The sequence below is a fragment of the Ctenopharyngodon idella genome, chromosome 18 (genome assembly GCF_019924925.1).
Source record: "Ctenopharyngodon idella isolate HZGC_01 chromosome 18, HZGC01, whole genome shotgun sequence".
NCBI classification, from domain to species: Eukaryota; Metazoa; Chordata; class Actinopteri; order Cypriniformes; family Xenocyprididae; genus Ctenopharyngodon; species Ctenopharyngodon idella.
The window spans coordinates 7,380,445-7,403,740 of NC_067237.1; the positions used below are offsets into that span (position 1 = coordinate 7,380,445).

Genomic DNA, 23,296 nt, shown 5'->3' on the forward strand with positions numbered 1-23,296 from the left:
TCTTTTTTTTTTTCTTTTAATTTTCTGTATTTCTCATACCAATAAAGCATTGTTGACTAAATCAAAAAACAGATGGCAGTAATGCTTTATTATAGTTTGAGATCTAGTGGAAGAAGAGGAACCCACTGCCATCAGGATTTTTGCCTTTCTGCTGCTCTTTAAGATTTTGGAAGAATAAACTTACACTGTAAAAAAAAAAAAAAAAAAATGATATGACTGATAAGTTATGACAACATATGTTTTTTTACATTACTTTAACGCATTAAAATAAAAAAAAAAATCCAACTTTTTTTATCAATGGAATACAAGAGTCAACTCACTTAAGTCAGCTTAATGTAATTTAAGTTGTAATGACTTATACAGCTAAGTTGATTTTACTTCATTTAAAACGGCAATTTTTTTTTTTTTTTTTTTACAGTGACTGCCTCTTCTTTAGCATTTCAGTCAAAATTTAGAGTAAAGAAAGTATGGTGATATGGTATGAGAATTACAATAATGTAACGTTAGGAAGCTCAAACAAATAATGGCACAGTAGGGGATTGTCACAGACACGCCAGGCTCCACCATCAATCACAGCGCACTCCCTCACCAGAGTACTGATCACACACACCTGCACCTCATCAGCATGGCAATCACCACCAGTACAAAAGACACGCTCACTCACACAATCATCGTCCGGTTTTGTTAGCATCTAAGACTTACCTTCATGCTTACCTCAAGGACTCCTGCAAGCTACTTACCTGTTTCCAGCGTGTTTCCAAGTCTCCTTCTGTGTCTCCCATCTTTGTGTGAGTTCTCCAGTGTTTTCTCTGCTCTGCTTCGCCAGCCATTTGTCAGTCATCCCAGCTCACCATCACTGCAGAACAAAGGACAGTATCATTCATCTAATGGTCACCATTTACCTGCATCCTCACCATTTACTCACCTGCATTCCTGTTATCTCTGCTGGTTGTTCAATAAACACCCATTACCTGTATTCCTTGTCTCCGACCCTTCTGTATTGTAACAGGGAGAGTGGGGACGGTTGCAACAGGGGACAGTTGCAACATGGCATATACCTTCAATAAGGAATGAGCTAGAGTGATGATACTCATACTACACATGCTCAGTTAATCCTTTCCTCCTTTCTGGAAAAAAGCAGCCACATGTGACCATTCCTTCTACAAAAAATACTTTTTTGTCATACTGTCTAAGCTGTTTGCGTGAAGAATTATAAAGTTATATCATTTTAATCTGTTTTCTTAGCTGCTAAAAGGTATAGCTATCATGTGTCAAGGCTATTGTGTCAAGCTAGCACAGCAAGTTTTATCATGGCTGTCAGTGTAGGGACAGTTGCAACACGTTGTTGCAACTGTCCCCAATGACGACATTAATGTAAAAGCTTGTTATAACCAGTATTGTGTAAGTTACTCTAAAAAGTAATTAATTACTAACTTCTAATTATATCTTTCAATAGCCAGGTATCTCCCTTTTTAAGTAAATACTGTCAGTCTAGGCCACAATGTAGCCTGCTTTTAATATGTTCTGTTTTCTGTTCAGTCAGTCAGACACACACACACACACACACAGAGAGAGAGATCAGAGAAGTACACAAAAGTTTTTCAGTGAATTTCAAATTCTTGATTTACGATTAAAATATTTTGTAGTGCAAATTTAACCAAAACATGGTTGTTACTTGAAAAAGTTTTTTTTTTTTTTTTTTTTCCTTTTACTAGTCTTTATACAGTTAATTTAACTTAGTGAAGACTCTGTCTGTGCACAAATAAAAAAAATGCAAAATGATGTTAAAGAATGATTTTAATTACATTTTAATGAATGTTGCAAATGTCCCTGTGGACCGTTGCAACCGTCCCCTCTTATGGGGTCAGTTGCAACATTTGACTTTGTCTATTCAAGTATAAATTGTATGGATATTATCATATACGCATGTTACACCAGTGTGGGTGGGTAGCTGACAGATGTGGGTTTACCGTATTGAAAATTTGGCTTTCAGATACAAACGGTCTCTAAGAAATTGAAGGAAATGCAAAAAAGTGTTGCAACCGTCCCCACTCTCGGAAGAATATATGGAGGACAGTTTTTGATATTTAAACAATAGGAACAAGGTTAATGAAGCTGTGTAGATCTAACAATGGTTTCATCAACAATAGACTAGTTATTAAATATCAAAGAGAAATACTAGATCAGTCAACAATTGGGAGCGATCATTATCCAAAGCTGCATGGTAGCATTAGAAGTGCAAAGGAGCGTGGCAGCAAAAAGTAGGATTACGCAACCCCTGTTTCATGAGAACTCAACGAGACGCCGTGTCATGGTGTCTAAACACAGACATAGTCTCAGCTCAGAGACGGCGCCAGGGCCCATAAATCAGGGGTACGGAAATCACATTAAAGGGATAGTTCACCCAAAAATGAAAATTAGGCTATTAAATGATTTACTCGCCCTCAAGCCATCCTAGGTGTACAGGTGCTGGTCATATAATTAGAATATCGTGAAAAAGTTCATTTTTTTATTGTAAATTATTTTAAAAAATGAAACTTTCATATATTCTAGATTCCCTACATGTAAAGTAAAACATTTCAAAAGTTTTTTTTTTTTTTTAAATTTGTTGATTAGAGCGTACAGCTAATGAAAGTCCAAAATCCAGTATCTCAAAATATTAGAATATTTACATTTGAGTTTCATTAAATGACCATCCCTACAGTATAAATTCCGGGTATCTTTTGTTCTTTGAAACCACACTAATGGGGAAGACTGCTGACTTGGCAATGGTCCAGGAGACAATCATTGACACCCTCAACAAAGAGAGTAAGTCACGGAAGGTCATTACTGAATGGGGTGGCTGTTTACAGAGTGTATATCAAAGCATATTAAATGCAAAGTTGACTGGAAGGAAGAAATTGGGTAGGCAAAGGTGCACAAGCAACAGGGATGACCGCAAGCTTGAGAATACTGTCAAGTAAAGCCAATTCAAACACTTGGGAGAGCTTCACAATGAGTAGAATGAAGCCGGAGTCAGCGCATCAAGAGTCACCACACTCAGACATCTTCAGGAAAAGGACTACCAAGCCACTTCTGAACCAGAGACAACGTCAGAAGCATCTTACCTGGGCTAAGGAGAAAAAGAACTGGACAGTGAACAGTGGTCGAAAGTCCTCTTTTCAGATAAAAGTAAATTTTGCATTTCATGTTGAAATCATGGTCCCAGAGTCTGAAGGAAGACTGGAGAGGCACAGAATCCAAGCTGCTTGAAGTCTAGTGTGAAGTTTCTGAAGTCAATAATGATTTGGGGGGGCCGTGATGTCTGCTGGTGTTGGTCCATTTTGTTTTATCAAGTGCAAAGTCAATGCAGCCATTTTCCAGGAGATTTTGGAGCACTTTATGCTTCCATCTGCTGACAAGCTTTATGGAGATGCTGATTTCCTTTTCCAGCAGGACTTTAGCACCTGCCCACAGTGCAAAAACCACTTCCAAGTGGTTTGCTGACCATGATATTACTGTGCTTTATTGGCCAGCCAACATGCCTGACCTGAATCTATGGGATATTTTCAAGAGAAAGATGAGAAACAGTCGATCCAACAATATACAGATGATCTGAAGGCTCAATAGTGCCTCAGCAGTGCCATAGGCTGATCACTTCCATGCCACACTTCACTGATGCAGTAATTTGTGCTAGGAGCAAGTCATTTGCTGTAATATGTCCTGCCGATCAAGTATTGAGTGCACAAAAGAACATACTTTAAGGAACTTGAACTTTTCTGTTTTGCAAATCCATTTTTTGATTGATCTTAGGAAATATTCTAATATTTTGAAATACTGGATTTTGGACTTTCATGAGCTGTACGCTCTAATCATCAAATTTTAAAAAAAAAACTTTTGAAATGTTTTACTTTACATGTAGGGAATCTAGAATATATGAAAGTTTCATTTTTAAAAATAATTTATAATAAAAAAATGAACTTTTTGATGATATTCTAATTATATGACCAGCACCTGTATATGACTATCTTCTTTCAGACGAACACAAGGTAATGTGTGTGAATGGTAGGCCAAATTCTGAAGACAGAAAAAATCCATCCATCCATAAAAAAAAAATTAGTCCATACGACTCCTGAGGGTTAATAAAGGCCTTTTGAAGCAAAGGGATGCATTTTTGTAAGAAAAATATCCATATGTAAAACTTTATATATTCAAACAACTAGCTTCCGGCGAAAGACCACACGCAGAATGCGCAAGTCGACTTGTGCCAAATGAGTAATCCTCTGACGCGATACGACGCAGGAAGGATGTAGGAGTATCATAAGACGCCTCTCACGGTTCAAACAAATATGACTGGGCAACAAACTCAAGCTCCTCTTCTCTTACATCGAAATCCTCCGACATTTCTCTTTAAAATTTCTAGTTTTAAACTTCTAATTCGTGACTAGTGTTTTGCTTTGCTCTCTCCTCTGCGCCTCCGCGTGCGTCATTGCGTCATCGCGTCAGGTCAAAGGCTGCTCTTAAGATTACCACGACAAACAATTTTTTTTCCTGTGTATTAAAGGAACACTCCACTTTTTTTGAAAATAGGCTCATTTTCCAACTCCCCTAGAGTTAAACAGTTGAGTTTTACCGTTTTCGAATCCATTCAGCCGATCTCCGGGTCTGGCGGTACCACTTTTAGCATAGCTTAGCATAGTTCATTGAATCTGATTAGACCGTTAGCATCTCGCTTAAAAATTCGATATTTTTCCTATTTAAAACTTGACTCTTCTGTAGTTACATTGTGTACTAAGACCGACGGTGTACTGAGCGAGATGCTAACGGTCTAATCAGATTCAATTAACTATGCTAAGCTATGCTAAAAGTGGTACCGCCAGACCCGGAGAATGGATTCGAAAACGGTAAAATTCAACTGTTTAACTCTAGGGGAGTTGGAAAATGAGCCTATTTTCAAAAAAAGTGGAGTGTTCCTTTAACATGCACTGATTAATTGTTCACCACAAGACTAGCAAAGTAAATGGGGTCAATTTTGATTTCATGATGACTTTAAATATGGATATTTTTCTTACAAAAACGCATCCCTTTGCTTCAAAAGACCTTTATTAACCCTCCTGAGTCTTATGGATTCATTTTTTTTTTTTTTATGGATGGATGCATTTTTTCTGTCTTCAGAATTTGGCCTACCATTCACAGAAAACAGTCATATACATCTAGGATGGCTTGAGGGTGAGTAAATCATGGGACCATTTTCATTTTTGGGTGAACTATCCCTTTAAGTGGGGGTATGGGTACTGCATTTCCCGCATTTGTAATCGCTTTCGAGTGTGCGCTTGCTCTTTGCTTTCACTTTTGCCTTCGAATACACTCACGTTCAGCGGGGAGGGAGTGAAGTGGAGCCACAGCAACCCCCACAGGCGCCTGTATATATTTTACATCTTCTGTAAACAACTGAGACCACAGCAAGTTTCACTTCAACTCGCAAATTTTTTACAAAAGTGTATCACGTGAAATCAGGGAATCACATATCCGCACAACTGTTTGAACTGTTTTGAACTGTTTTATGATGTTATAAACATACAGTAGAACAGATATAACAAAAACAAGCTCCATGCTATTGTAAAACCATATCTTTATTAAATAAAGTCAAAAATGTGCACCAATCGCTTCTGTGAGATTCATTTATAGGATACAGCAGAACTGAGAGCTTATGTTTTTACGCCATCATTTGTGTTACTAATTATTATTTTGTTTAGTTTTGTCTTATGTTTAGAGTCATATATTAAATTTAATAGATCATCAATCAATAAATGGCAAATGAATGCAAAAACAATATGTTAATAAATAGCTGTGCAAGGAACAGGAAAGGTGCAAAGCATTGATGTATAGTCTGCTTTATATCTCAACATATCTGGAACTAAACCTTCTGCTCAATTCACACTGTTGGTCTGATTTCTCAAGAGTCTGATGGTAATGTTTAGTCTCTTCTGTATTGATCAGCTCACTTCTTGTAGATCTGATGTCATAAACCAACACAGCAACAGTAGCCACGACCACCAGAGCAGAGAGAACCAATCGAATCACAGCTTCAGTGAAACCACAACAGTGAATGTCTGAAAAAGAAAAAAATCTGAATCAGAATTGTGCATTTAAGTCTCTTTCAAAAATAGACTTAGGTGCCAGTTTTGTGGGTTATTAGGAGTTCAAGCAATGTGGGCAATGTGTGCAGATTTGATGTGTCTGCATACACACTTTCTTTGCTTAGACAAAAAAACATGAACTATGATTGTAGAATACAGGCAGTTCTAAACTCTTTTTTTTTTATTCACTCCTAGAAATGTGTGCTTATGTGATTCTCCATGAGCTTTTACTAATGTTTTCTAGAGCAACACTGGGCACCCCCTCCTTCACTTCTCTGTCTCTTGTCTGCAGTCTGTTCTCCATTCCTGTAAATTCACAAAAAACGCGAACAAATGCACTATACCCCCAATATCCATTAATCATAAATCCCATGAGCATGAGCTGTTCATATGTACCTGTACACCTTGAATGCAATGCAAACTCGCTTTGAATAAAAGCATCTGCCAAATGCTTGTTTTAATTGGTTTATACAGTCGATTATAGGCCAGTCAGCAGCAAAAATATGAATAATATCTGCATCAGTGCAATGAATATGAGTTGGGTTTTGGCTTCAGTATCACACTGATTTACCTGAACACATCTTACAGTTCTGCTTTGTAAATAAACACTAATATCATCAGAGACGTACCTGAACTTGGTTGATGGAGTTCAGTATTGTTGTTATTCTCAGTTTGATTTACCACAAAGCTGGACGTCACACAATTCGAACTTGATGATCTTTCCGTTGATGATGTAGTCTGTGGAGATTCTGGTAATGACAGATGATACTGTGACGTCAGTCTCATCACACACACTTCTGATATTTATTTATTTACAGAAATTTATTTCAGTGTAATTTAATGTAACCAATATCATAAAATGTGGATGTAAAGAATATTGAAAAGAATAAAAGAAACATTTTGAAATATCAAAATGACAAATATATAATTCAAATGAAGGTCAGTAGTCTACTCACCATTGACAGTAACATTGAAGCGCTTGTATTTGGTCTCTTCACCGACAATTGTAAGTAGATAAAGTCCAGAGTCTGTGGTTCTGGTGTTTGTGATGGTCAGAGATCCAGTCTGATCCAGTTTCAGTCTGTCTCTGAATCTCCTATCAGCAGTATCATAGGTTGAGATGGTGTGCGTGAGCCTGTTAAATTCAGCTATTCTTTTGCTTTCAAACGTCCACTGTATCAACAAATATTTCTGTACTTCAGTTACATCAGGGTTTAGAGTGACAGAAACTCCCTCGTTCACTGATATTGTCTTCACTGCATCGGCCACATCTAGGAAACAAACAGAAATATATTTTGTTACAGACTAAAGGCCCATTCACACCAAGAACCAATATATACAAAGATAATCATAACGATAACAACATTGCTACTACATAAAATGACACAATAAGGCTGTTCATTATAATTGAAGCAAACATTTTATCGATATCTTTAATAAAATATGGAAACAAATTGAGGCTCTGAGGCACACATACACTGTAAAAAATGAATGTGATTTTAACGGTAAAATATTTAAAAAACGCTACGGAAAAAAATTGTAAATGGGTTAACAGTAAGTTCCAGTACTATATACAGGGAAAAACTGTAAAAGCTATTACCAGACATTTTATGTAATTTTCACAGTAAAATGCTGTAAATAACAAATCAATGTATAATTTACAGTCAAAAACTGTAAACTGATATTCCCACAATTCCCTGTGTGACACTCCACATTTGAAAGTATTTTGTTTAAATAATCATGTTTCTTAATAGTTTTTGTTATCAGTTATGTACATTAGAGTTTTATGTTACTTCTTCTGTTGTTTAATGAATGTTTATTGCATTACTTAAGCGTGAATCACTCTGTGCACCTTCTTTATATTAGTATATAATTCAGCTCGTGGCTTTGTCATTTACCACCTGCATTATAATGGTGGTTGTCAGTATATGTTAAAGTTACAAAACAGATTTTAATAGTAGTGTGCATTGTTTTATTGCATTGAATTTATTGGTTTACATTCAAATTTTCTTGTTTGTAAATTACAGTTTTATACTGTAAAATTTACAGTTTGTTCTGTAAATGTGTTTACAGTTTTTTTTTTTTTTTTTGTATTTTTTACAAAATTATTCTGCCAACCACAGCTGCCAAAATTATTTTGTAAAAACTACGGATTTTTTTTTTACAGTGTAGCCTATTACATCAATACAGCACAGCCCATAGTCAAGGGCCCCTGGGCTTTGACCCCAATCTATAATACATCCCACAATAAATATAATTTATACAAGGTCTGTGCTGATAAAGAGCACTTGCAAGACTACAGAATTCATACAGGTCAAGCTGTTTTGGGTGGTTCTTAAATGATTTGTTCCTCATTAATGGGTAGCTAGACTACATACAATTCTTCTTTTTGAGTGTCACAAGATTTTTCTTCAGCACTCATTTTTGCGTGCTAACAGAAGTGAAACAAAACACTGTGGATCAGATTGATTTAATCTTATTTCAGTTGACAAGCTGTAACTTTACTGACTGGATAGACTAATTAAATTTTTATACAGAGAAAATAAAATGTTACAAACCACCTTAAAACAGCCTAGCCTAAACACCTGTTGAAAATATATTAATATTATAACATTGATATCAATTAATTTCGCAGCTGTTAATTTTCAGTGTTTTACATCAAGATAAACGTTGTTTTGGTATATTTCTAGTTCCTTCAGCGAAATCACTCGACACACACCTAAACTAATAAAAAAAAAATAGCCTACTTTTGAAGATATGTCTGAGAAACCCTTACGAAAATTAACCATGTTTTACTACGAAAAAACATGGTAATTGAAGTTATTATTGGATATCACTGAAACTCCATATCACTTAAGTTTAGTAATAAAATCATGGTTAAATTTTAAGGCTTTAAATAACGGGCTTACAAGCATACAAGAAGTCATAAAAACACATTCATAACTTACCAGCCAGACGACACAAGCAAAAACAGAACAAAACAAAAGCGTTAACCATATTCTCTCTCCGTTTGTCAACCACCAATAATACTGTAAATGTGTGAAAATGTCCCGACTTTTGAAACTGCATGTCGTCAGCGTCCGGAGAGTTCGGTAGGCGTTCCCGCTGATGGTTGCCTAGTAACGCTTATGAGTGACAAATGGATGTCATGCCGTGTTGTTGACATTGAATATGCCTACGTTTTCTTACCGCTAAAAATGAACATTTTGAAAGGGGAATATCGTAAATAAATGGAATAAATCCATAAAATGCTTAATAAGCTATCAAACATGAACTAGGAATAACAATTTGTTCATTTTGTTCATTCATTCGTACTATTGCATCAAACAGACGAAACAAGAGTCGCGCGTTTTAGAGGAGTTTGAGGTATGATGACATTATAAATAGAAACATAAATAAATTATCATAATATATGTATATACACCAAAATACACTAAAGCGATTAAATGGTGATAGATGAATGAATGTGACAAATTTAGTTAGCCTACTAGTTTTTGGAGCCATTCCTTAAATGACAAATAGAAATCCCTCTTAGAATGAAGAGAAGTCCCATTAAAAATACGCGATTAAACTCTATTCCTCATGAATAAAACAGAAAAATGTAAGGTAAATGTAAAGAAAACACCATTTTCATTCAATTACATGACAACTACATTATGGGGGCCTGAAAATGCAAACTTTTGAAAACGGGTTTTAAAGTGCAAGCTTTTGAAAACGATACCATCAATGTCTCTGTGTAAACTACAAAAACTAAAATTAAAAAAAAAAAAAAAAAATATATATATATATATATATATATATATATATATATATATATAATGGTGATGTCATGCACATGTGTATTACATGTTCAGTCTATAGGAGTTAGTGATGTGTCGTTCGTGAACCTTTAACAACCTTATTTGTTATGTTCTGCTTTGATTTGCTTGGAATGGCTTTATTAGTTCAATATAAATAAAATGTTCAATAGCCTACACATGTAAAACCATCAAACAATTTTACACATCATTATTATTTTTTTTTTTTATTACCAAGCATAGGCTACTGTCAATTTTAAGGTTTAATATAATTACATTGAATAATTTAAGTGAAGTATGTGCATACATAATAATCACAGACCAAACATTACTAAATTTGGCTGAATTTAAAAAGCCAGAAGTGGTACTAAATGAAGAGCCAAATGATCCGGTTCCCTAAAAAGAGCCGGTGTCCTGACATTTCATCCCTGTCAGATTGTCCTACCCGGGCTTACTGCACGTGCGAACATCAATATTATATCATTTTTGTCATGATAAATAACACAAAATTACTGTATTTGCATTATTGTAAGGGTAGGTTTAGTGTTGGGGTAGGTGTAGACATTAATAAAGCACAATCTGATAAGTAGCATTTTTCGCTATTGATTTATACGTTCTAACGATTAATGCTATATCATATTGTGCTACCACTACTGTACTTGCATTATTATAAGGGTAGGTTTAGGGTTGGGGTAGGTGTAGATGTTAATAAAGCCATAAACCACGTTAATATCTCGCTGGAAGCACAATCTGATAGGTATTTTTCGCTGTCAGATTTTGCTACCCACTGTTTCAATGGGAGAAAGCAAAATCTGACAGGGTAGCACAAATTGTCAGAACACCAGAATTTACATCATGAATAGGAGTGTATAGTGTTTCTTTACAAAGTGACATCGCCAACTACTGGCCTGGCATGCATAATACAATGTTTTAGTCATTTTCGCTGTCCTTTGTATGTATAAAAAAAAAAAAAAAAAAAAAAAACACACAAATAAAAAACATTTCAATTTATCATTGGCGTGTGTCAACCAAAGCATTTTTAACTAGCTGAAAACACCAGCACACTTCTGAAAATACCTTGCTGCATGCAGAGCAGGGTAAAAAAGTGACAGTGATAAGTGCAGCGTTTTACCCAAAGTTGAACATTCTTCAAGATCAGCGACCAGAAAAAATTGCAGGCCACTGTGAAATAGAAGCTCAGCACCTCGTCACACTGCTGCCATTTAAAAAAAAAAAAAAAAAATCACTAACCTGAGGGGAAAATGCTTTGGTGGACACGATGCCTAAATAACATCCATAGAGCCAGGGGCATTAAATACTAAAACGGCTTGCCACATGCTGCCTATACCTGCAGACACACCCAGATCCAAATTCGTTCAAGAAGTTACAGCTGCGACGTGCGATTGTTTTGCTCTTCTCTAATTTTCTCTTAAGGATGAATTTACTTGGTCCTCGTTAAGCGACATTCATATAGTTCGAATATAAAAAAAGTCGCAATCCTCAATTGGCCTAACATCTCTCTGTTAGCGTCTCTGTGTTGTTTTTGTGAGTTAGCCTATTCATGCTTATGTCAGTCGGTTGGGTGCGGTTCAAAAACAACGGAGATTCTGCGGTACAGAGTAGGCTAATATAAATAAACTCCATATAGATCAACTTTATTAAATCAGATTTTACACAGCTCAACAACAACATGCAGAATATGTTATTGTTTTTTCTATTCCTATTATTTACGGACGGTAAGTGATGAATTGTATCTTTCGGTTTCATTGACACCGAAGTATGATCAGAATTTCTGTGAACATGGGAAACAACGCCGACGAAATAGACCCAGACGTGTCTAATAATGATTATGAATAATGTATAATGTGGCAAACTGCGTGTTAAATGGTAAATGGCATTTGAATCAGTCGCCGTAAAATATTAACATTCACGCGCACGTAGCCAGCACCATTCTCTACACAGTTTATCCATAAAAAATGTTGTAATTCATATTATTTCTGGAATTTGTTAATTTACAGGGTCCAACCGATTTTACTACACCCAATAAATTGTAGATTATAAAACGGTTAGTTCCAGTCCTTGATTCTGATAATAGCTGTGTTTTATTCACAATACCACTCCACTTAACGGTTCTGTGTATCATTGCACAACACCAACCACCCTTAGCAACATTTTGTTCTTATTGATACTGTTCATTGAAGCGTGTATTACCTGCATCTAGATATAGCTTTTTCCATCAGGTCAGTCCTATGTTCATAATAAAAAAATCTGTTTGAATGTCCGCTGCGATATCGTGTCCTTTTAACAGATATATATATATATACAGTGGGTACGGAAAGTATTCAGACCCCCTTAAAATGTTTCACTCTTTGTTATATTGCAGCCATTTGGTAAAATCATTTAAGTTCATTTTTTTCCTCAATGTACACACAGCACTCCATATTGACAGAAAAACACAGAATTGTTGACATTTTTGCAGATTTATTAAAAAAGAAAAACTGAAATATCACTGTGGCTGAGCTCCAGAGATGCAGTCAGGAGATGGGAGAAAGTTGTAGAAAGTCAACCATCACTGCAGCCCTCCACCAGTCGGGGCTTTGTGGCAGAGTGGCCCGACGGAAGCCTCTCCCTAGTGCAAGACACATGAAAGCCCGCATGGAGGACTCCAAGATGGTGAGAAATAAGATTCTCTGTTCTGATGAGACCAAGATAGAACTTTTTGGCCTTAATTCTAAGCGGTATGTGTGGAGAAAACCAGGCACTGCTCATCACCTGTCCAATACAGTCCCAACAGTGAAGCATGGTGGTGGCAGCATCATGCTGTGGGGGTGTTTTTCAGCTGCAGGGACAGGACGACTGGTTGCAATCGAGGGAAAGATGAATGCGGCCAAGTACAGGGATATCCTGGACGAAAACCTTCTCCAGAGTGCTCAGGACCTCAGATTGGGCCGAAGGTTTACCTTCCAACAAGACAATGACCCTAAGCACACAGCTAAAATAACGAAGGAGTGGCTTCACAACAACTCCTTCACTGTTCTTGAATGACCCAGCCAGAGCCCTGACTTAAACCCAATTGAGCATCTCTGGAGAGACCTAAAAATGGCTGTCCACCAACGTTTACAATTCAACCTGACAGAACTGGAGAGGATCTGCAAGGAGGAATGGCAGAGGATCCCCAAATCCAGGTGTGAAAAACTTGTTGCATCTTTCCCAAAAAGACTCATGGCTGTATTAGATCAAAAGGGTGCTTCTACTAAATACTGAGCAAAGGGTCTGAATACTTAGGACCATGTGATATTTCAGTTTTTCTTTTTTAATAAATCTGCAAAAATGTCAACAATTCTGTGTTTTTCTGTCAATATGGGGTGCTGTGTGTACATTAATGAGGAAAAAAAAATGAACTTAAATGATTTTAGCAAATGGCTGCAATATAACAAAGAGTGAAAAATTTAAGGGGGTCTGAATACTTTCCGTAACCACTGTATATGTATGATTTAATATTTGTGTATATATATATATATATATATATATATATATATATATATATATATATATGGAATAACCATTTTATAAAAGCAATAATCTCCATGAAGCCGTGGTTTACAGTGAATTTATAACAGCTAAGGGGGTTTGCTACGCTCCGCGTTGTGCCTAATAATGCCCCAAGCTGTTATAATTTCACTGTAATCCACTGCTTCTTGGGGCTTATTATTTTGATTTGGTCATTCCTGATGTTAGTAAAAATGTGGTAGAGTCTGATCTGTATTTGTAAAGCTGATTGTTTCTGCTCTAGGCGTGTGTGGTGCGGAGACGGATGAACCCGAGTCCGTGATGGAGGGAGATTCCATTACTCTACACACTGATATTACTGAAATACAAAACGATGATACGATTCTGTGGCTGTTTGGACCTAAAGACTCTGTCATATCTCAAATAACAAGAAAGGCAGATTTGACTTCATTTTTTGTAACTGATGATATGGGATTCAGAGGCAGATTGCAAGTGGACCAAAAGACTGGATCTCTCACTATCAGAAACACCAGAATCAGACACTCTGGACGATATAAACTCAGCATCTCTAGAGAAAAGACTACGACGAAGATATTTAATGTCACTGTCTTTGGTGAGGATCTCAAGTCTTTCAATATAACAATGAGCCAGTTTACATTAGCACTATCTTTGTTAATAATTAGATACTTGTATTATTTATTATAAACCACCAATATAAAAATGTGACATGTAGTCTATTATATAACATTTGTAAGACCCACCTAGTTTTACTCTAATTAAATTACTTAAAGGGATATTTCACCCAAAAATGACAATTCTGTCATTTATTACTCACCCTCTTGTCATTCCAAACTATCTTCAGAATACAAACTGAAGATATTTTTAATGAAATCAAGATTTCTGTCCCTCCACTGACAGTCCACACAACTACTATTTTCAAGGTCCAGAAAGGTACTAAAGTCATCATTAAAGTAATCCATGTGACTTCACTGGTTTAACCTCAGTTTTATGAAGCAATGCGAGTGCTTTGTTTGCACAAAAAAAAAAAAAAAAAATTCTCTTGCGTCAACACAACACACGTGCATCGTGATGCTCTCATGAACATCCGTTGGAGATTAACCATTTCATGCATAGAGGTCACTATAGTTTACAGCTATTCAAAAAGCATTTTCTTGCACAAGCATGGGCTTTGGCATATTGCACATCAGCCTCTATAGTGGACCCTACTACATCATCCTATACATTGCCACCAAGTGGCAAGCTGTTGTATGTAGATTTTTTCCCCTCTCCAACCCAAGATGGCCGATGGCCAGTCAGAAATGCCAAGTTGCTCCGGAATTTCCTTCCATTCCTTCTATCCTAGTAGACTCTTGGTAAAAAAAATGTTGTAGCATCAAGCAATATCTAATGAGTCATATCAGCTAAATTTTCCAAGTATTGTTTTTCTATGTAAATTGTTTTTTTATTATGTAAAAAAAAATTTTTTTCTTCACAAACAAAGCACTCGTGTCGCTTCATAAAATGAGGTTAAACCACTGGAGTCACATGGATTACTATAATGAAGTCTTTACTTCCTTTCTGGACCTTGAAAATGGTAGTGGCGAAGGCTTGTCAATGGAGGGAGAGAAATCTCTCAGATTCCATTAAAAAGATCTTCATTTGTGAAGACGAACGACAGTCTTATGGGTTTAGAATGACATGAGGGTGAGTAAATAATGACAGAATTCTTATTTTTGGGTGAACTAACTCTTTTATATATATATGGTTTATGTTTATGGTTATTTGTGAATCAGTTAACACAAACTCAAACATCATAGTACAGAACCTGCTTTTCATTAGCTTTATTTTTACATTTTTCTACAAGAATTAAAAGCTGTAAATATCAGAGTGATTTTTATATAAATTAAAGTATAATTAATTTAAATGTACAGTTACCCAGATAACATGAGGGTTTATAATGATTCATAAGTTTCATGTTTTTATGAGAAACTGTTTTGGCTTGTTTTCCAGGCGTGGTTGGTGAGACGGATGAAGTGAAGTCAGAGTCAGTGATGGAGGGAAAGTCTGTCACTCTACAGAATAATGTTGAAGTACAGAGAGATGATCTAATAGTGTGGAGGTTTGGAGATAAAGGCATCCTCCTAGCTAAAATCGATGTGGAAACTAAAGAGATCTCATTAAACGATGCTGATGAGAGATTTAGAGACAGACTGAAGCTGAATCAGAATGGCTCTCTGACCATCAAGAACACGAAAACCGAAAATGCTGGACTTTATGGCCTACAGATCCGAGGCCGTGAGAGCGCACAGCGATTCCTTCTTTCTGTCAGTGGTGAGTAACTCTGAGTCTGTAAAGACCAATGGGAGTATGACATACAGTATAATTAGATCACTTCTCTCATAATAATACTATTTAATTTAATTAGATTAAAATAAAACACATCCACTCACACTAATGACTGTCTGTCTTTAGCTGTTACAGATCCGGGTCTGTCTCCAGGTGTTATAGCAGGGATTGTTATTGCTGCTCTGTTTGTGGCTGCAGTTCTGGGTGCTGTTGTGGTTTACTATCGTCGCAAGATCTCTGAACTAAAAAAACAAATGGGTGAGTATTACAGCTGGTACGGCATGATGAAAACAAAAAGGTTTATTATGCTACAGTAGATTTATATTTAAAGGTTTCTGCTTTATTGATTATGCTGTAATAGGTAATGAAGTCTGATTATCCACTATTAAGGTGAAAATACAATACTTAAAGGGATAGTTGATCCAAAAATGAAAATTCTGTCATCATTTAGTATAGACGAAGAAGACACATTTGCAGTTTTGTATACAGTACATGCATGTATGCCACCTGCACAGAATTAAAAAGTGTAAATGCACCTTTTGTCGCAAAGTGAAAATGATCTCTTTCTAAAGCGAAGCTTGGTATTTGTGAACATGCCAAACTAAAAAGATTTATGTAACTAAGATGTCCACCTGCACACTTGATCTCAAGAACACATTTCTCTTCTCTGTTTCTCTGTGCTGCTGTGACAGTTGAAGAGACAAAAAAGTCAGCGATGGAGGGAGAATCTATCACCCTACTCACTGATCTTACTGAACTTCAGAAAGATGACAAGATAAAGTGGTGGTATCAAGATGAAAACAATCTCATAGCTGAAATCAAAGAGAACAATGAGCCCTCTAAATTTGATGGTACTGATGGGAGATTCAGAGGCAAACTGAAATTATTTGAGAATGGAAATCTCAAAATCACAGACATCAGAACCATTCACTCTGGACTTTATAAACTAGAGATCCACAACAACAGAAGAACCAAATATAAGAAATTCACAGTTTCTGTGAGCGGTGAGTTTGTCAAGTCCTTAAGTGTGTTAATGATTGTCAACTTTGTGAACAATTTAGACGATCAGAAACTTATCAAAGCACTCAAAATGTAATCAATTACTTACAGATTTAAATTTTAAGAGATTAAAGGTATATTATTGCATGAATAAAGTACTATTTCAAGGGGGGAAAATCATGATAAGAAAAGGCGTGATTAGGAATCATAGACAGTCAAAGGTAGTTTGTGATTTAAAATGAAATGTCTTTTGGCTATAAATCCAGGTGGGATAAGTAGATTTTGTGGGATAAGTAGATTTTGAAAAACACTGTTGAACATTGTTGATATTTGAAATCAACCCAAACAAACCCACCCCTCTCTTTATTGCTCTGCCTCCAAAACTCATTCTCCAATCCTAACCACCCTGCTCCGTGTCGGTCTCGAACCCTGGCCCGTTCGCTGCTGGCATGCGAGGCAAGAACACCAACAATGGTGCTAAACACCGCATTCTCTAGCGGTCGTCAGTGTGCAGTGATTTAGATGATGAACGAACAACAAGGAAGCGCAAAAAATGAACAAGTGTTCGTTGTTAGTCGCCAACAGCACAGAAGCACCAGACACTCAAACCCAGTTTTACTCACATGTAAAGTGGAATCAAAGCAGCCTCCATGTTTTCAGGCCTTCCTGCTTGGCTCTCTCTAGCGCTAGAAAACTTTTATAATATTAATGCGGGTCCTAAAGCGCTTGCCCAGTTATAAACTTTCATTCCAGTGATATTCTTTTGAGCTCTTTTGTATTGTCTCATCTTTCTGTAGTTTTTTTTTTTTTTTTTTTTCCAAATCTCCATCTTGCTCATTCTGTCTCCTCGACTGTAATACGCCCCCTAATGCTGATTGGCTACACGTTTGTTGTTGGTGTCAGGCCCAACTAACTTCCGAACAGTGTTTTTGAAAAAAATACTGACTCCAACTTTAAAAACTGTATCTTAAAGTGTCACGTTACGTAGCAGGAATACACACGAAGATGAAGATCAGACACAAACAGTCTTTAATAAACTCCAACAGAAGGCAGGCAGGCAAATGAACACCACGTAACATTAACGAGACCAGACAAAGAACACTGAAAACACATGAACTATATATATATATAAACAATAAATAGGGTAACACAGCTGAACGTGATGGCAAATCATATTAGTAACCATGACAACAAAGGAGAAGCGGGAAAACTGAACAAAGGAAAACAGGAGCTAATGAATTGGACTAAAGGTCCATGAAAGTGAAACTAAGATGACATTAGACAGACTAGTGGTGACAACGCCCCATCCTGGTAGGCGCAACCTCGCGCCGTGACAGAAGCACAGAGATGAGGGAGACGGGTGGAGGTTTGAGACGGGTTGGGAGGCGGATGCGAAGATGGCAGAGGGATGGTGAAAGGGGCAGGCAGATTAAAAGAGGGTGGTGATGATGGAGGAAGAAGCCATGGTTGGGATGATGGAAGGAGCCAAGTGACTAGCGATGGTCCAAGGCGGAGTGGATGGAGGGAGGAGCCATGGGGGAATCCCTGCTGACGACACCAGGGTGACGATTGACAGCTGCGAAGTCTTGGAAAGTGGAGCCCCGAGAGCAGACAGAAGTCCGAGGGAGAGATGGGATGCTAATGTCTGACCCAGGTGAAGCCGACGTGCCAAGGGAGCCTGGCAAGGCCGAGGGGCCGATGGTCCACGCTGGATGTCTGACCCAGGTGGAGCCGACGTGCCAAGGGAGCCCGGCAAGGCTGAGGGGCCGATGGTCCACGCTGGAGTCGAGGGGGCGAGGAGCGAAGGGACGGCCTGGTCTGGACGGCCGGTCGAGGTGGACCAGTGCATTCCAAGGCTGAAGGCGGAGCCCCAGGCTCATGGCGCCCAAGCGGAGTTGGTTCACAGATGGTCCACGGTGTAGCCATGCCACTGAGAGGAGGTAGAAGTTGCACCGTAGAACTGATGGGGAATGAGGATGACTGGGTGGACTGACTGACTGAGGACTGGTGAGGAACCTGAAGAACTGAACAAAATCCCACAAAAAACAGCATAGTCAATGGCAGTTTGAAGTGGTGGTGGGAGAGGGAGGCTGGGCGGGGCTAACAAGACTGAAGACAGAATTTCCGATGAAGGGGCACAGGGAATTTCTCTCTCCACACATTTCAAAATCAAAACTGTCCATAAGGTCCAGCTGGTACTCTCTCTCAGTGGCAGGGGGCTGGGCGGGGCTCGCTTCCATCCCCTCAAACTCGATGAGGACTCCCACGGTGATGGACTCCGTTGCCAACCTACACACCTGGTCAGGCTCTTCAAACTGCTTCGGCTCCGGGGTGATGGTGTGCTCTGTCTTCCTCACCTCAGGTTCAGGCTTACTCGTCGCGGCAGGCAAAAGCTTCCAGTCTGCGGGGGTTCAGGCGATCGGGGTGGTGATGGGCTGGGCTCTGGGTTTGGCTGAAATCTGAACCGGGGGTATGCACTTTCCAGACACTTGAGGACAGCGTCCCTCCAGCGAAGTCTTCGGATGTCTGGAAGGTCAACTGGGTGGTAGTAGTTGTCCCCAATCCAATATAGCGTTCTGAGGGTCTCGTTGTCATAGAGGGAGAGAACCGCGAGACGGAAGAACTTCACGGTGTAGTCCGTGAAGTAGAGACCCTTCCGGGGCCAAAGCAGTGAATTGTGCTGCTAAATCCATTATTGGTCCAAAAGGTGCATTGTGTAGCAGGAATACACACAAAGATGAAGATTCAGATACAAACAGTCTTTAACAAACTCCAACAGAAAGCAGGCAGGCAAATGAACACCACGTAACATTAACGAGACCAGACAAAGAACACTGGAAACACATGAACTATATATACAAATGATAATGAGGGTAACACAGCTGAACGTGATGGCAAATCATGTTAGTAACCATTAAAACAAAGGAGAAGTGGGAAGACTGAACAAAGGAAAACAGGAGCTAATGAATTGGACTAAAGGTCCATGAAAGTGAAACTAAGATGACATTAGACAGACTAGTGGTGACAGTACGTGCTCTGTGTGCAGTACACATGAGCTGAAATTACCACAAGTTTACGCTCAATTAAATCACCTATAACTGTTTATTTTAGTGTTTGCGCAGCATATTTGCATTTTGGAGATAACAGCATAATTTTACATAGCTGACATTTAATGACACTTACAGTTGGTTCTAAAAGTCTGAGAGCACATTGAAAGTATATCCCATTAAGTTAGCTTTGTATCAAATGATGCAAAATGAAAATGAAGTTTTTTTTACATGTCAGACTAGCTTAAAAAAATTATCTAAATGTCTTTTGAAACTGCAATCTAAATTATGCATTTCTCTCTATTTTTTGCTGCTCTGACATGAAGTAAAGACAGAGTCAGTGAAGGAGGGAGGTTCTGTCCGTCTCGAGACTACTGCTACTATACAGACAGGTGATCTGTTGCTGTGGATGTTTGGAGCTGAAAAGAGTCTTGTTGCTACAAATGCTACATGGCCAGATACAACTGATAACAGATTTGCAGGAAGAGTGGAGCTGAACAAGAAGAAAGGATGGCTGACCATCAGGAACGTTAGACGTACAGACAGTGGACATTATAAATTACAGATCATCAACAGCAAACAGACCACATGCAGGAGATTCAATGTGGATGTCACTGGTGAGTAGAACAGCATCTATTATAGCAGGCAAACTTGGTCCTGGAGGGCCAAGTTTAGCTCCAACACTAATCAAACACACCTGAACCAGCTAATCAATGCCTTCAGGATTACTAGAATTTGAAAAAGTTCTTGTAATAAAAACAAAAAAACATGTCTCAGACTTCCCACTTCCCAGACGAATAAAGTCTAAGTATCCTACTCTATTATTTTTCTTTAAGGTTTTCGAAGGAAAAACATCTGTAGGTATTAATTTTGTAAAAATACTATGTGGAGCTCCTAGAGACTGGATTTTTGTCTTTTAATTTCTATTATTTTTAGCATTTTTAATGACCTCTTGTGTCTTCTTTGAGATTGTGTAGCTGTTACATCATCCGTATGTAGATGAATATGTAACAATACTGTCATTGTCTCTGTATTTCAGATTCCACAGGAAGCCAAGGGAATGAATCAGTGACTGTAGTGACGCCGCTGTTGAAAGATGATGTTGCTGAAGGAGAGGATTAGCAGGAAGAATTGGATGAACCATTTTCTGAGATGTCAAACTGGTGACTAAAAACTTATTTCGTCAACCCATTTAACGGAGAAATGGGTTGACGAAACCCTTTCACATACCATTTTACTAATGTTACACTTAATACCTGTTGCTCTAACAAAATACTGGTTTGACTCTCACATCTTTGATATTGTGCGATTGTAAACTACGAGATAAAATAAGATGTGGGTATCACCACAGAATGCATTATTTCTTTGAAAAATGCAAGAAGTGGTCGGTGGAATGGGGATTTTTTATTTCAAGAATCAAGTGCAGTGGTCAAACATATCCATCTAGTGAGTGTTTACATAAAAAAACTATGAAAAAGTGGAATAGAAAAACTAGAACTGGCCTTAAGGGCTTACAAACTCCTACAGACACTAAACTCAGGGATAAAGAACTATTTATATCTGCAAAACTGATGTAGCCAGATCCTTAATAAAGGATGAGGTCATGACTACATCCATCAGATTGTACTCTAAGATTTCACATTTGGAAGTTTTTGGTCTCAGAATCGGTTTTTCTTTTCTGAATGAAGCAGAAGGGAATCACTAGTCATTAAGCTGGTACCATCTATGCAGTCCATTGGTTTGGAAAATTGGTAGATTTCACCAGGCCTCAAGGAAATATGAAGCTGAGCATCATCAGTGTAACAATAAAAGCAAACCAAATGTCTCCCAGGGAAAATGTATATTAAATTATTAGGTATATTACAGTGGGAATGGATTTGCTTTGCCTGATCACTTATCTTGTATAATTACACTGCTTTAACTAACACTGCTTTATATCTGTATATGTATGTATTATTATTTCCTCTGTTACTGTAGTTCTGTGATATTTTGCCTTTATTAGTTAATGATAATGGAAAGTCTCCATTTCAAGGTTTTTAATTGTTGGTGGACAATGTTGTGAAGCAGTAATTTACCATTGCCTCTCCTGCCTCTGTCTGACTGATTAATTAATGGAGCAAATATCACAGTGAGAGTGTGGTTAAAAACAGAATGTGTTTTCATATTTAGTCACAAGAGGAAGCTGAAACTGCATCCTCTACATTGGGAGAGTCATATGTTAGTGTACAACATCATTCTGAAAGCATCCAAAAGGAATTGGTCACTGCTAAAACATAGAGGCCTATTTTTAGGCCTATAAGGCATTTTTAATAAACGCTGCTTAAATATCCTAATATAACTAAGGTCTAGTTCTGGCTTAAGCTAAGCCCTGTCTGTGAAAGTGGACCCTAATATAATGTAATATAAGATTTGCAATGTTGCTTGTAAATGCTCTTTTTCATTAGAATACACAAAAGATGTGCATTCTGTATAATTATGACTAATCTACCAGCAGGAGCGAACAGGTCATGATAACCAGAAGAGAAGAAAGAAAACAATACATGAACCACTGAAAATACATATACTGTGAAAATTCTCCAAACTAAAGACTGTTTGAAAGCTCAAAACCTCTGTTGTTTTTCCATGTTCAGTCACTAGCTGGCGCTCCAGCAGGGTCTGTAGAAGAGATGCATCTGTACACCATTAAACTGAGCTAAAATAACAATTTGAAATAATTATTAAAAAAAGATTATGACATGTTATCATAAACCCCTGATAAAAATCAGTTTAATATCCAGTAATGATCAGCACTTTGTGTGTAATGTTTGACCTTTAGTCTAAATCAGTCACACAGACTAAAATCAGGATCACAATAGACATCTTATCTGCTCTGAACTGATCACTTGCTTTTAAATATGCACAAACATGTTTTGTTGATGTAAAAGCATTCTGATTGTTGTATTAAGATTAATGTTTAGTCACTCTTTCGATTTGCAAATGGATACAGATTCCTTACCTGATTTAGGGATGACACTATTTTCAGCTAAAAACTGAAAACTTTTAATGCATTTTGGCCATGCAGGGGTGACCAAACTGTCCTGGAGGGCCACTGTCCTGCAGAGTTTAGCTCCAATCCCAATTAAACACACCTGAACCAGCTAATCAATGTCTAACTAGGTGTAATAGAAACTTAAAGGCAGGTGTTGTGGAGCTGGTTAGAGCGAAACTCTGCAGGACAGTGGCCCTCCAGGACAGAGTCTAGACACCTCTGTTTTCATGCATCCATGTGAATTGGAATAATTTTGACAACATTCACATCTGTGTGCAAAAAAACGCAAAGAACAAACTTTTCTGTTTTAAGTACATTGTTATCATGTAAAGTGTGATCCTTGTTCTGTGAGTCTGGTGTTTGTGATGGTCAAAGATCTAGTCTGTCATTCAGCTTCAGTCTGCCTCTGAATCTCCCATTAGCATTTTCATCATAAAACCTGCACTTATT

At 37.7% G+C, this 23,296-nt stretch overlaps 1 protein-coding gene and 1 long non-coding RNA gene across 4 annotated transcripts; one reads left to right on the forward strand and one right to left on the reverse strand.

The window, feature by feature from the left end:
* Positions 1-5,594: 5,594 nt before the first annotated feature.
* On the reverse strand, positions 5,595-9,233 carry LOC127500236 (uncharacterized). The gene is made up of 4 exons (XR_007926287.1): positions 9,068-9,233; positions 7,076-7,390; positions 6,749-6,868; positions 5,595-6,092 (listed from the first exon to the last, which is right to left on the reverse strand). It is a non-coding gene; the product is annotated as an uncharacterized LOC127500236 (long non-coding RNA).
* A 1,112-nt stretch (positions 9,234-10,345) lies between these two features.
* LOC127500240 (uncharacterized) lies at positions 10,346-23,296 on the forward strand. Of its 3 annotated transcripts, none has more exons than XM_051871237.1 (7): positions 10,358-11,652; positions 13,710-14,039; positions 15,437-15,757; positions 15,899-16,030; positions 16,465-16,776; positions 20,145-20,435; positions 20,858-23,296. In XM_051871237.1, the coding sequence occupies exons 1-7, from the start codon at positions 11,607-11,609 to the stop codon at positions 20,938-20,940; spliced, it is 1,515 nt and encodes a 504-aa protein (XP_051727197.1). In that variant the 5' UTR covers positions 10,358-11,606; the 3' UTR covers positions 20,941-23,296. The 3 variants fall into 3 exon arrangements, with proteins under 3 accessions (XP_051727199.1, XP_051727197.1, XP_051727198.1); XM_051871238.1 differs by lacking the exon at positions 10,358-11,652 and adding an exon at positions 11,666-13,101; XM_051871239.1 differs by lacking the exon at positions 20,858-23,296 and having other exon boundaries at positions 10,346-11,652; positions 20,150-20,384.

Coding starts and splice junctions, on each gene's coding strand:
- LOC127500240 (XM_051871237.1), top strand. CDS start 11,607: ATGCAGAATATGTTATTGTTTTTTCTATTCCTATTATTTACGGACG. Junction 14,040..15,436: donor ATTTAATGTCACTGTCTTTG/GTGAGGATCTCA, acceptor CTTGTTTTCCAG/GCGTGGTTGGTGAGACGGAT. Junction 15,758..15,898: donor ATTCCTTCTTTCTGTCAGTG/GTGAGTAACTCT, acceptor GTCTGTCTTTAG/CTGTTACAGATCCGGGTCTG.